The 14,614-nt window shown below is 30.1% G+C and overlaps 1 protein-coding gene across 5 annotated transcripts in view; it reads left to right on the plus strand.

Annotated features, from left to right (window-relative positions):
* The window catches only part of LOC118184950 (protein turtle-like), a 531,428-nt gene that overhangs the window by 446,276 nt on the left and 70,538 nt on the right, over positions 1-14,614 (plus strand). For all 5 annotated transcript variants that reach the window (XM_035354710.2, XM_035354706.2, XM_035354711.2 and 2 more), the window contains exon 6: positions 11,981-12,265. In XM_035354710.2, coding sequence (XP_035210601.1) covers positions 11,981-12,265 — 285 coding nt within the window. The remainder of the gene's footprint in view (positions 1-11,980; positions 12,266-14,614) is intronic.

Here is a 14,614-nt window from a genome sequence, read left to right on the forward strand (position 1 = left end):
ACAGCAGATTTTCAGCAAAAGTGATTGATTGTTCATTGAGTTTTAATGTTGGATTTCTTTGGAGAGGACATTGTCTTCCAATAAGTAGACCTCTGGTTTGGTTTTGGTACTTGAGATTCTTATTTTATGTTGGCAGAACCAGTTTTGAAACTTGTCCAAACAGAATTGAGCTTTGGGTGTAATGTCATGGCGACCACCTATAACGATTAAAAAATCATCTGCGTAGACTATGATTCTTAGATCTGGTAATCCCGTAAATACCTCGAAGAGAGAATTAGCGACGAGGGTCCACAGAAGAGGATCCAAGCATGACCCCTGTGGACAGTCTCTACAGTGGCGCCCGAACCAAAAAAAAAGGTGATGGATGATAATTCTCCACCACCTGGAATTGGCGATTGGGTTCTCTAATTATCAGTCGCCCTTTAAAAGAAGGAGTATATAAGGTATTTCTCCCGCCGTCTTAGCATGTCCTCGACGCGTATTCGAGAAGTCCGTGGTTCGAGTCCCAGTGAGGGCATTGCTCATTTTCCATCTCTCCTGCTTCCAAATAACCTAATGTCTCTACAAGGTTACTTTTGGATATTTTGTACATTGCTAAAATATAGAAATGCACATTCCTTGAAATTCATATACAAGCATATTTCGTTTTATTGTGCTCCGCTGATATGGCCACTTATTTTCACGCCAAGGTTTCGAGGCAGTCCTACAATGAATCAATAGATTCTAGTAACCATGTTTGATGGATTTAAATCTCTTTAACCATGTTTAACGGATCTTCACTTTCTGAGCAAGTCTCTGCTTATGCTCATAATATTTCTTTGTTATTATGTTGAAATTAAGCCAAATGATAGTTGTAGGAACCCTTGTATGTGTTCAATTACCATTCTTTCTTCTACATACCATTTAATATTTTCAATAGTTTAAAATTATCCACTTTAATGATTTTTTTTCGTAACGTTACAGTATTTTTATAACTTTCATACAATTAATTGCGTGGCCAGAGCTTTTTTCATCCTTCTCAGTGCAGACTAAAGGATTTATAAAATGCCAAAACGAAATATAGAGGAAGAAATAAATATATAAAGAGAATAATATATAAAAATAGAGAAGAGAGAATATAAATAGAAGACATAGAGTATAGAGAAATGGAAATAAATAAAAGAGTCGATGTAAGAGAATAGATAATATAGAGAAATATAGACTAGATGAAGAGAAATAGAAAAGTATCGAGAAATAAATAAGCTAAATAGAGGAATAAATAGGAATAGAAACAAATAAAAGTTTTGAAATAACATCTTAACTCCAACATTCTAATGTGCCGTTTTGATTGTTTTCCAGTTAGCAAAATTGTCTATGATAGTATAGCAGGTTGTTTCATTATTGCAGTTACTATTCTGAGTTCTGGAGATAATACTATCGAGGTAGCATATATTTTTGTAAGAAATAACAATTTTAAAGTGAAATCTGCTGCTTCATTTTCCTGTACATTTCACTTCTAAGATTTCTTCTAACACAAGATATACTCATTTTGTTGTCTTAATGAGTATACCTCGTTTAATCAATTTGTATTTAGAAAATGCATCTGGCAACAAGTATCACAGTAATTGGGATTTGGAAATAAGTTCTGCAGATGATATTTTAGAATAAACTACAAATGTTTTAGGAAAAAACTACAAAAGCGACTGTACTTCCACTTCTCTGTTTCCTCTTTCCAAACAGTTACAGAAATAAAATTCTGAAATAATTCTGTCTCAGTATGGAATTATTGTTTAATTATGTCGTTGTGATTATAATATAGTTGGCATCCGTATTTTTTATTAAATATTTTGGACGAAGGCAACAATAGCTGAATACTTTCAAAAACTTCGGTGAAGGCTTTATTCAAATGTTTCAGACAAGGTTAAGCAGGAACATGAACTGTTGATATCTTGTAATTTCATTTGATAATAGTCTGTCCAGAGTAGAAATAATTCTCCTTTCAATTCAGTATCGTATGAGAATTCAGTATGTCATTATTCCTCACCTCACCGAGTGAACATGATCTCCGAACACTGGAAATTCTATTTTGTGACAAACCCTAATGAATAGTTTGGCTGCATGAGCATTTTTCATTTTTACCCAATGTGTAACAAAGCATCACTTTTTTAACAAGCTCCTCATTCTAAGTAATCCTCCACTAAGGCATTCATCTGCTTAGGCAAATAACCGTCTTCGTCGTAACGCTAAAAACCCAAATCATCTTTCTCTTCGGATGATTTATATGATTAAGCAGTATAATATTATGCTTCTTATGAAAAACGTCCCTTCCCCAAAAATGTGCTCCCCGAGTGGATCACTTTCCTCCCCCTCTAGCTACGCCACTGAAGTGAATACATAAACTATTAATCTTCTTGATATTTTCAATTTCTTTAACTGCATTATACTGAAATTTAGATTTCCTAATCGTACAACTTGCAAGAAAAAGGCTGTACATCTCTTATTCAGAAAAAGAAGATAAAAAGGGGTTTATTTTAATGAGAAAGACATCTCGAGATTTAGACCAAGCCAAAAATAATCCTGTTGCATCACTCACTTTGAAGAAAATTGCGATTGTTAAAAACGATTTCATAAGAGAAATTAAATGTGTTCTTATTGCAAATAAACAATTCATTCGAAATTAAAAGAACTTTTTGTTTTCTTAGACAAAAAAGGTATGTAGATTGCAAATTCTTCTTGTATGTATACTACAAATTCAAATTTTAGTTTGTACTGGAGAAACAGAAATATTCATATGGCTTTTTTTATTGGGAGTCACTTTATTGTGATGCACTGGAATCAAATCCGCCGTATATCAAGGTATGCCTGTAAAGGAATTATTATGTTGTTTTTACTCATCCGTCATATCAGATCCTGGCAACAAGCCACACGGACAAGCTTCATGAATAGTCATGAATTATGTATTTGCGCCATCGTCGCCTGCGTAGTCACAGGCCTTTTCGAATAGTCCATGGTAAACTTGGTTCATTTTCGAAAGAACCTGTGATTTCGAATGAATCCAATATTTTCAGAGCTTTTATTTATATGAGCTTCCTGTTTGAACCTAATATGCAATTTTAAAATAAATTTAATAAATAAATTCAAGTATTTTAAAAACTCCTTTCAAGTATAAAAATAGAAGTTTTTTTATGAAACTTTTTCCCGAATTTTTCCATAATATTAATTTTTTCCCGAATTATCAAAGGTTTCATCGAATTACTTGAAGGATATTCAGCTGTTATGGACTTACTAATCGGCTAATACAATGACAGATTCACTGAAGTTACTAATCGTGCCATCAAGCTCACTGGTATTCCAATATCCTCTTCGGAGAATCTTAAGAAAATGGATTTGATGCTAGAAGTTAAAATTTTAAAGTCATGTAACCATTAAGTACAATCTAATAAAATTAAATCTGTAATAGAATATCCGTGTTTTCGAAGGAAATACGCACGAAAAATAGCTTCTTTACCTACCTATCGTGACTGTGCCAGCCCTACCTTAATTATAATCTAAATAAAAGGTACATTTCCACAATAGATGATCGAACTCACAAACTTGACATTATTCGCCGTATACTGTGATACATGTGAGTACCGCGTGTTAACTAGTTGTGCTACTCGGAAACACAAATTTCAGCAGATTTCCCATAAAGGGTTTTTCATACAATAACCAGTTTTTCATTTTATAACCATATCAGTTCTCTGCCCAGGGTTTTTAGAGTGATTTGTTAAAACTTGAGCACTATTCAGATATTGCGATGACGTAAATTTTACCCAAGTACTTCATACATTATTCTAGTAAAAGCATCTACTAGATGTTTTGAAATTTTAAATCGGATTAGCAGCAATATTTAAGATTCGGCAGTTCCTACTAATTTTAAATCTCAGATGAGAATGTTTCTCCTCCATATATTACTAGTTTTCTTATTTAAAGGACCTGTTTGTATTAGATACCATGCTTGATGCTTTTAGATACCTTATGACTCATCTAGAAAAAGCTTTCTCTAGATGTTGAGGACCTTTATTTAACAACTGATGTAAATGTGTTGCCACTTCAGTGACTATCAAACAATTAACTTTCTTTGTAAATATTATTTCTCTGTCCAATCAACGAATTTCTTATTTATAATAATTTATTAAGAAATCTAGTTCTTCATTTAATTCTAATAAAATTACTCACTCTGTCATTGTTTGCATTTCTGAAATGGTTGTATTTATGAACATAAATCAGAAGCTGCACCTCTGTATATTCCACATGGAATAATAAAATCGTTGGAAATAATGAAAAGGTAATTGTGTTTCATGTATGGGAGTGTTTAAAATTAGTTTCATCAACTGTGTATAAGTTAAATTCTTCAACTGTGTTGTATAATTACGCAAATGAAATGATAGGTTGTCATTATCGTCAAAAAGATATTATTTTTCCCTGTATAGGGCCAAGTGTAAAAATCAAGGTATTTGTAAATAAATAAATTATTCATTGTATTCTTGTAAATTATCTTAAGTGAGTACTGAAATTTAAAGGTTAAAAAAAAATCTGATATGGACACCACGCTACTTCCTTGTACAGCCTATTAAATTATACACATTTTTTGCAGTATTTCATTCAGACATATTTGCCCGAATTTCATCAGAGATATAGTTCGTATTCATTTCATTCAGTTCTCACTTCGCGGCAAGGTAAAAATACATAAGAACTAAAAACATCTTCATTAAAAATACAGAAAAACATTTCATAGTTGAAAACAATTAATAAAAAAATGTTTACAATAAAAATTAGTTTCAACGCAAAAACAAGCAATTCAACCAGCGCGTAGGAAGACTGATTTTTTAGAGCACAAAATTAATAGTTTACTTTTGGTCCCACTTGGCAAAAGGACATTGAAGTTGATGCATAAACTGACTTAGTTCACTATTTTACTAAGAAGGGATTTTTATTAATTATGTTAGACCCATTAGAGGAGCGACTTTATTTTGTTTTAAATTCTTAAGTGAGCACTGAAGTTTAAAAGTAAAAAAAAATCTAACATGGACTCCACACAATTTCCTTGTACGGCCTATTAAATTATACGCATATTTTGTTGTATTTCATTTAAACACATTTTCTCGAATTTCATTAGACATATATTTCGCATTCATTTAATTCAGTTCTTACTTCGTGGCAAGACAAAAATACATAAAGACTGAAAACATCCTCATTAAAAATACAGAATATAATATAGTTGAAAACAACTTGTTGTCCTACATGGCTTCTTTACTCTAAATATGGGCCTCAGAAGAACAAATAAAAAGAGAACACAGCAAATCATATCGAAGATCACACAGCATTATATTATCTCATCATCTCCGTACGCTCGAATTACGAATGTGTCGGGGACAGCTGCGCCAGCATAATTAATACACATGCGCATAAGAAAAAAAGTTCGCTCGCCTCTACCCGACACAATTAATAAAAACAATTTTTACAATTAAAATTAATTTCAACGCAAAAACAAGCCATTTTTAGCTTAGCCAGCAGGTAAGAAGACTGATTTTTCAGTGCACAAAATTAATAGTTTACTTTTGGTCCCACTCGGCAAAAGGACATTGAAGTTGATGCAAAATTCGCTATTCTAGTAAAAGTATCAAATGTAAATAACAAGTGGCTTCGTTAGGCTTATTATTATTTAAACAGCTTTTAAATTGTTGATAATTCTTCAACTATAGCATGCAAATTAACTAACGGCGTAAAAAACCTTAACCGGAACATAAGAACAACACAATTCAGTCACTTTTAATGCCAAAGATGCACAGTTGACCAACATATAAGAATAAAAAACCGAGCCGGGTAAGAGAGTGAATATGTATATATATATATATATATATAGAATGGTCTAAAATTCATTGAATTCGAAAAGAACAAAGAAAAAAAAAACTATTATTGCACTTCCCAAATTCCATAAAACACCATTAAAATTCAGATTCATAGCAAATGGAACTAATAACTACGAGAAAAATGAACACTATTATTTTGCATTTCAGCTTAAAAAAATTGTAAAATTATTTTCAACGATTGTAACACTACTCATAACTATTGCTGGATCATCCATAATAACACTGCTGTCATTAATGTCATTCAAACAATCGACATACAAAGCATTAACTGCTATGACTTTGAAAACTTATATACCTCACTTCTTTTACAAGAAATCTATACTAGTCTACTAGATCTGCCTAAACTCTTTCCTGCTATTCTCACGATTATGAACATTAGTAAATGGAAAATCTACCTAAAATGTACCATTTTTCAAAATTACATTAAATTTCAAAATCAACTTTTTAAATAAGTCAGAGGAGGACTTCTAATGTGAGTCCATTCCAGTACTTCCATCTGTAATCTCTTTTTATTTATCAAAGAGTTTACCTTCCAAAAAAATTTACAACAGCAAGAATTAAATTACTACAAGCACACTTACAGATATATAGATGATCTTATAACATTTAATAATTTAACATTTAAGATTGAATACTCTGAGATTTATCTAAAATGCCTTAAACTTAATAAAACTAATCATTTTCTAAATAACATCAACTATCTTGATCTTCAAATAATTAACTACAAAAAAATTTTACTGTTTGACAAAACAAGAAACTTCAATTTCAATACTAACAAATTAATAAATTGGACTTCCAACATCTCCAAAAAAGTTATTAGTAATGCTATCTTAAATCAAATACAACATATTAAAACTATTTACACAGATACGATCGATCTACAACGCAAAATTTTGCTCCTTATTAAAATTCTAAAAAATAATCTAATGCCTAATCGGTTTATTAACCATTGTCTTAAAAGGGCAGGCATTAAATACTCACTCCAACTGATAGGGATATGATAATTTGTTCCTAAACCTGAGAAGGCAGTATAAGTTGGATGACTATCAGTTGGAGGATTTGTATATAATGTAAAAAAATCATTGTTTTCAGACTTTTCTTATGCTGTTACTAAACAAATGAGCCTATTTCATACTCTTTGGTCTGTCAAATAGCTCGTTGACAGTGAATATTACTTTTTTCTTTCTTTTTTCTACCTCGTTTCGACCCGACAATTAGCCAGAAATTAATTAATTTCTATTCACTAGTTAATATATTCAAAATTTTAACAGACATTTTCACTCACATAAGAACTCTGCAAAAAACCTCCTTCCAACATTCCTAGTTCCTCCCACATCCCATAAATACCTTCTCAAATGTTTCACCGCCATAATAATTCAAAGTGTCCCTACTGCCGGCAACGGAATTTCAGACTCACATCCCCTCCTGAGAAGAAAGCACTTTACCGACATCCCACTAGAAAGGATGTAAGTTAATTAATGCATTTTCTGGTCTTTTATATTTTCATGTACATTTTACTTTCTTATTGTATATACAGTCAAAAGTCTTTAATCCAAACTCGTCGGGACTTCGGCGATTCCAGATTATCGGTTTTTTTGGATTATAGATCATGAGTTTAAATCTGGTAAGATGGTATGCAGAAATTATTAAATTAAAAATATGAAACCGTAATTTATGAAATAAAGAGCAATTATGATCTAAGGGTATCAAAATTTACAAAAAGAAAAAGCTTAATATTTATTTGTTTACTTTATTAAACATTTCTTTCAACGCTCGCATGCGTACAGCATACATTATGCATAGTTGAAATTAGAAAATTGCAACCAGAAAACTATTTGATGTGTATTCGTGATATTTATAATGTCGAGAAATTTGATTTAAATCATATCAAAGATGAAGTACATCGAGATGAAGTATTACGTTTACTGAGGAATTATAAGCCGAATAAAATAAAAACATCTGCCCTGAAGATAAGGATAGTGCTGACAGATCAACTTCCAGTTCATTGTGCGCTGTGTAACCCCCCCCCCCCTGGCAGAGCAGCGTGAAATTGATAAACAGATTTTGGAATGGTTAAAGAAACAAATCACCTCTCCGTCACTTTCTTCAATGCCTTTATCCATTTTTTGCAGCAATTCCACTTTTTGTTCAATGGATATTGAAACATGCTTTCGATTTGTAGATCCTTTGGCTGCTCCAGAGTTGGAAATTCTTTTTAACATAATCGAAAGTTCAAGCTTACCTTTATAAAATTGTTCTAACAGTCTGCAAAAAATAATAAGCCGGATCCAATTAGAAGATTAAAGAACAACGCAATCTGCAACATTAACTAAAATAGATAATTAGATAATTTTAGCTTAGCTTAAACCGTCTGTTATACATTAAGCGTACATGCGTAAACATATTATGCGCATGTGTAAACATATTATGCGTTTAATGCATGCGCAGAAAGTTTGTAGCTTTGAGATCCGGATTATAGATTATTCCGGATTATGGACATCTGGATTAAAGACTTTTCACTATATTTCAATTTTTCAACTTTTATTTGATTTACTTTTTTCCAGTTAAGATTACTATTTATTATGTTTATATTTATTTTTATAGTCTTGAATTAACATGCATAAAAGTGAAGGTGTCGGGGAACATTTACTCAAGTATCTTGTAACTTTCAGTACATAAATTGGCTATTCACTCAAAATTTCTAAAGAATCTCATATTAGCGAAATGCTTCATTCAGAATGAGTTCTTTGATACTCTACTTTGCCTATAATTCATCACTTCATGGAACTACAATTTTAGCCTAACTTTATTTGCCAGTTTGGCATCTTCATTCTTACTTGAGTAAAAGATGAAACACCTTCGCATTTATTAATTATTGTTCGTTGAACGGGAGTTGGTTTGTTCCCCTTGAAAAGTCAACTATTTTCCTATCAATAGCAATGATTACTTGTTTCTACTTTCTTTTTCAAAGTTTGAAATTTCGTTATTCATGATTTAAATTCAAGTCCCCTTAAAAAGTTTTTTCATGATTTACACACAATTTTTGGAATTAAACTTCCTACATATAGGTTCCCCTTTTTTGATACATTCTACTAAATTTATATTAGGAGATAATATAATCAATAATTCTTTAGTAAATAATTTATATATATATATATATATACATATGTTTGGTGCGACCAATTGCAGGCAAAAAGGAAGGTGCGCAGCTGTATGTTATAGCAGTCCCATATACAAAATTTCAACTTTCTGAGACTACTCGTTTTGAATTATGCCAGATACAGACGTCACGAAAAAAATCTCTTTTGAATCCATTTTACTATGTTTTGAGGAAAAGAGTCATTTATTCTGTCCGTACCTACAGATATCAGGCAAAAACATATTTCAGTAGTTTCGAGAGTGGTCAAAATGGATATTTTTGTTGAAACATGATACCCGAAATTTTTCGCAATTGCAATGCTAGGAAGTAGTAAAAAAACTAATAGTTGCATATTAACTGTTGTATCTCATGGTTTAACGAGCTAATATTTTTGGCATCAAGTATAAAAAAAAAAACATTTATAGATATATTTTTTAATTTATTTTATATATTTTTTCTGTTTATTTTATATGTATTTGAAAACGTAACTTCTGATATAAAAATATTATTTTATTCAAAAAATTTTTTACCAGATTCATTTTTTGAACTGGATACTAAAATAAAAACAATATATGTCATTTATGTAATATGTTAAAAATATACATGGTGTTATTTTAAAAGTCTACTGAGCATATGGATATATTAAAAATACCACAGTATTGATAATACGTTTAGTCATATGTGAAAAATTGAATGAATACTTCAAAATATCATTTTAGAATTCATTAAAATTAATTCATGAAAGTAAGGAAGAATTATTAGGTAAGTTGATACTTTTTTAATAATGAAAAAAAATATTTACTTTTTTAATATCCAAAGAATTTAGTTTAATTTTACTAAAGTAAAAATATGTGTTTATATTTTATGCAATTTCAAATTTAAAAGCTTTCACAAAGCGTAAAATAATAATAATAATGATGATAATAATAAATTATGAATTGTAGTGAAAAAAATGGGAATATTTTTAGAATACAGAAAATTTTTTACAACAGTGTAATATAAAGAAGTGTTTTGAGTAAGTAAAATATTTCTTCATATTAACTTTTGAATAAGTTTTCTGTACATTTAATTACAATTCATAATTCTTTATTACTGTAAAAGCTTCTTTCTTAAATTTTGACATGAAATTAAATAACACAGACATTTTGTGAATCCTTTTGCTTCTTTATGTTTCAATATTAGGGAATGGCTTGACTTGCAGGTTCCAATAGTTAGCTGTACCTGTAATTGATCTGACACAAATATCTTCCAAAACTGCAACACAAACTTACCATTTTAACAAATTATTTTGTATCTGATTTTTTTTCATCATTTCAAAATGGTATTTTAAGTAATCAGTATTGGTATTTAAAGATTTAAAGAACCAGTTTAATGTTAACATGCATGATAAACTTAGCTAGTAAATAGTAACATAAAATATTCAGTTTTAACAACTAGTTTGCCAAAACATTTCTTCTAAACTGTCTGGATTCATCACGCGTTTAAAAAAAAAAAAAAAAAAATTCTTGCATTTTATGTGTCATTTCTATATACAAATAGTTCTGAAAATGTATGTAACCATCTTCATTTTGGGTTGAAAAATAGAAATTCCTTGATGATAAAGCAACTATTAGAGTTATTTTCTGCTAGCATATTCCTTTAATTCATCCCTCATTTTTTCCCCTGATATAGACAAGCATGTTATATGATAACATCTTACATCTTTTAGAGATGTTGATGATTGTGTTTAAATGTATTAATTGTGTAGTAATTTTAGATAGGAATATTTTTTCCGGTATTGAAGCAGAAATTTTAAATTTACTTACAAAATAAATAATAAATCAAATTGAATTACTTGTAAAATTAATAGCATATTGAATTAAGCTAATATTGTTTTTGCTTTATTTAATGTAATTTGTATCATTAAGTTGAAGGTGGAATTCAAATGGAGAAAACAATTTGTTCATTGATTTAATAAGTGATAATATGCTATGCATAATAAATAGCAATAAATCACCCAAAGAAATAGTGCAATTTAATTTTAATAACCAGTTCACTGAATTAAAAATATTTTTAAATGATTCTTCTGAATTAATGTGGTCCAACTTAATACCATCATTGCATTAAATCCTTGTTTAATAATTTCCAGATTTATCTGTTTGTGTTTATGTTCATCATATTTAATGTATAATGCATAAAATTACATTGCTTTAAGTATTTTGCACAAGTTTTCAGGAAATATTTATCAAGACAGTATTCAAATACATTAAATATATTGCTAGTCTGCTGAAGTTGAGTTTTGGTCCAAAGAACTCATGTAGAGAGGACCCACCATTCTGACTTTTAGATGGCAAAAATGTATTTTTAAGATAACAAGGGAGATAAAATTATTTTTTATCTTGTTCGCATAATTATGGCATTATTGTAATTACCATTACACATTACTTCTTTAACATTAAGGTGCACCTTTTTTGTAGTATAAATGCCATTAAATTATAAACCTTTTAATCACAATTATACCTTATTAGTAATTATTTCAAAATAAGTGTTTCTAAATTACAAATTAGATATATTATTATTATTAATTAATTAATCAAAATCTATCGCTAGAAAAATATTTGCTAGAAATGTTTTAATATTTTAATTTGCTCTGACTCAGACACTTCTCCTCCCTACCCTACCTCAGTTGGTTGTTTTCAAGTTAAGACATGCATTTTAGAAATGATAGTATTTAAAAGAGAAGATGTACCTTATAATTCTAAATAGCTAACAAATACTTTTTTTAGCAAATCTTTTGATTTAATTCCATAGGAGAATAATACATAATATTCATCTGTCAATTAAGCGCAACATGTTTGCAATTATTATTTTTATGATGCATGTTTCAAATATGATTTCATTCAGAAATGAATAAAATTCAAAAAATTCAGAAATGTACATAATTTCATTTCATTTTGTTTCATTTTTTTAGATCCTGCTCGTGTAACCTATTCGCCAACCATCCAGTATCTTCCACTTGGACTGTCCGGAGTCGTCCGATGCTATGTGCAGGCCAGTCCACCATTCCAGTTCATCACATGGACAAAAGACAGACGACCTTTTGACCCAAATGCCACCCCAGGGGTGGTAACTCTAAATAATGGCTCGCTTCTATTTCAACGGGTTACTCACAAGCATCAGGGAAGATATCGATGCACGCCTTATAATATTCATGGCACTGCTGGAACATCTAATGTTATGGAAGTGTTAGTGAGAGGTAAATAACAACTTAATTCTATAAAGGATATTAACATTAAGAAACTACATTTTGTTACTCACAGTCTTTAGTTATTAACTGTTTAAGTGTTGAAACTACAATAATATACAGTCAAAAGTCGTTAATTCGGACACCCGTAATCCGGAATGATCTATAATCCGGACCTCAAAGCTAAAATCTTTCTGCGCACGCGCCGCATTGACGCATGCGCATAGGCGTTTTACTCGTGCGCGCAAGACATTTACGACTGCGCATATGCATCTGCTCAAGTGCAGAATACGTTTTCGCGTGCGCGTTTAATGTATAACGGACGGTAAAAGCTAAAATTATCTAATTATCTATTTCAGTTAATGTTGATAATTGCGTTGTTCCTTAATCTTCAAATTGGATCCGGCTTATTATTTTTTGCAGACTGTAAGAGCAATTTTCTAAAAGTACGCTTGAACTTTCGATTATGTCAAATAGAATTTCCGATGCTGGAGCTCCCAAAGGATCTAGAAAACGAAAGTATGTTTCGATGTCCATCAAACAAAAAACGAATTGCTACAAAAAATGGATAAAAGTATATCCTTTGTTTATCTAACCGTTCCGAAATCTGTTTATCAATTTCACGCTGCTCTGCGCGGGGGGGCACGTCGCGGCGCGCAATGAACTGGAAGTTGATCTGTCAACACTATCGTTATCTTCAGGGCAGATGTTTTTATTTTAGTCGGCTTATAATTCCTTACTAAATGTAGTATTTAATTTCGATGTACTCCGCCTTTGATATGATTTAAATCAAATTCCTCGTCATTATAAATATCACGAATACAAATCACATAGTTTTCTGGTTGCAATTTTCTAATTTCGGCTATGAGTAAGGTATGCTTTACGCATCCGCGCGTTAAAAGAAATGTTTAATAAAGTAAACAAATAAATATTAGGCTTTTTTTTTTTGGTAAATTTGGATACCCTTTAGATCATAATTGCTCATTATTTTATAAATTAAGGTTTCATATTTTTAATTTTATAATTTCTGCATGCCATCTTACCAGATTTAAACTGATGATCTATAATCCGGAAAAATCGATAATCCGGAATCGCCGAAGTCCCGACGAGTCCGGATTAAAGACTTTTGACTGTACTCAGTAAAATGGACATTTGCAATAGAGTCCATAAATTTACAGGTTACAATTGGTATAATTCATTAATCCATATAAAGTCTATGAGTAATTTCAAATTATGTTAAGGTATATATTATTACATACCATGTTCACACAAGTCTTTACCCACTAAGCATTGGTCATAAACATATACTTCTGGTTACAAAAGTGTTTTGAATAATGCAGATAGTCATGTTTTGGCAATTTCCAATTTAAAAAAAAAAAAAATGTTTTGAACAAATTACAAAATCTGACTTCTTATGTAGTTGCTTAATCCCTCTATCTATATTTAGGAAAATTTTATACTCATTGTAAAAAGCACAATATAAAAAAGTTTGACTCCCATATGACAAAATTTGAATTGGATAATTAATTTTAAAATTTACTATTTTGGCATCCTTTTCCACTTGCCTTGAGGGGACAGTTAATAAATAAATTAGAATAATTTGAGGTTGACTTTTTTCCCCTTTAAATGCATTCAGTGGTTTTTTTTTTTTTTTTTTTGGTTTTGTTTTGCTTTGCTTGTTTGTTTGTTTGTTTGTTTACTGATGTCTAATGTTTTTCACTTATAATTATGTTATAACTGGGATGTGAAAAAAAATTTCAAAAATATTTTATAAGTTTTGAAAAGTTAGAAAAACATTATTAATATTTTCGTGCAGTTTCATTACTTAAGAACCTTAATGTAAAAATCATACAAAAATTTAATTAAACTAGAAGTATTTTTAATTAAGGCAAATAATGTTACAGGTTGACAATAATACTGAAACCTTTTGTGAAGAAGGTCTCTTTTTTGAATCAGTACTTTTCATGATAATATGCACAGAAATGCTCATCACTTGATCTATTTAGATCAAAAATCTTTTGCTAAACTAACATTTTATTGTTAGTTAAGTATAAATGCATAAACTTCTCTCCTGAAAAGTATAATATTCAACTTCGAAACTAAATGTGATAATAATTTTTGTTGTATGGAAGTCATATTTTATGTACTGCACTTTTATAATGAGTATACATTTCTAAATATCAGTATAGGGTCTGAAGAAATTTATAAAACGTTATAGAATTCATAAATTTTATAATTTTTTTTAATGCCTAAACATGAGTGTTTAAAACATTTTGGTAACTGGAAGTATATGTCTATAGTTTCAAAAATAAGGTCATGTGAAGACTTTTATAGACAACAGTGTAAATTATTGATTGTTGT

The sequence above is a fragment of the Stegodyphus dumicola genome, chromosome 2 (assembly GCF_044657685.1).
Source record: "Stegodyphus dumicola isolate Sdum_Otavi_A_Nest chromosome 2, ASM4465768v1".
Lineage (NCBI taxonomy): Eukaryota > Metazoa > Arthropoda > Arachnida > Araneae > Eresidae > Stegodyphus > Stegodyphus dumicola.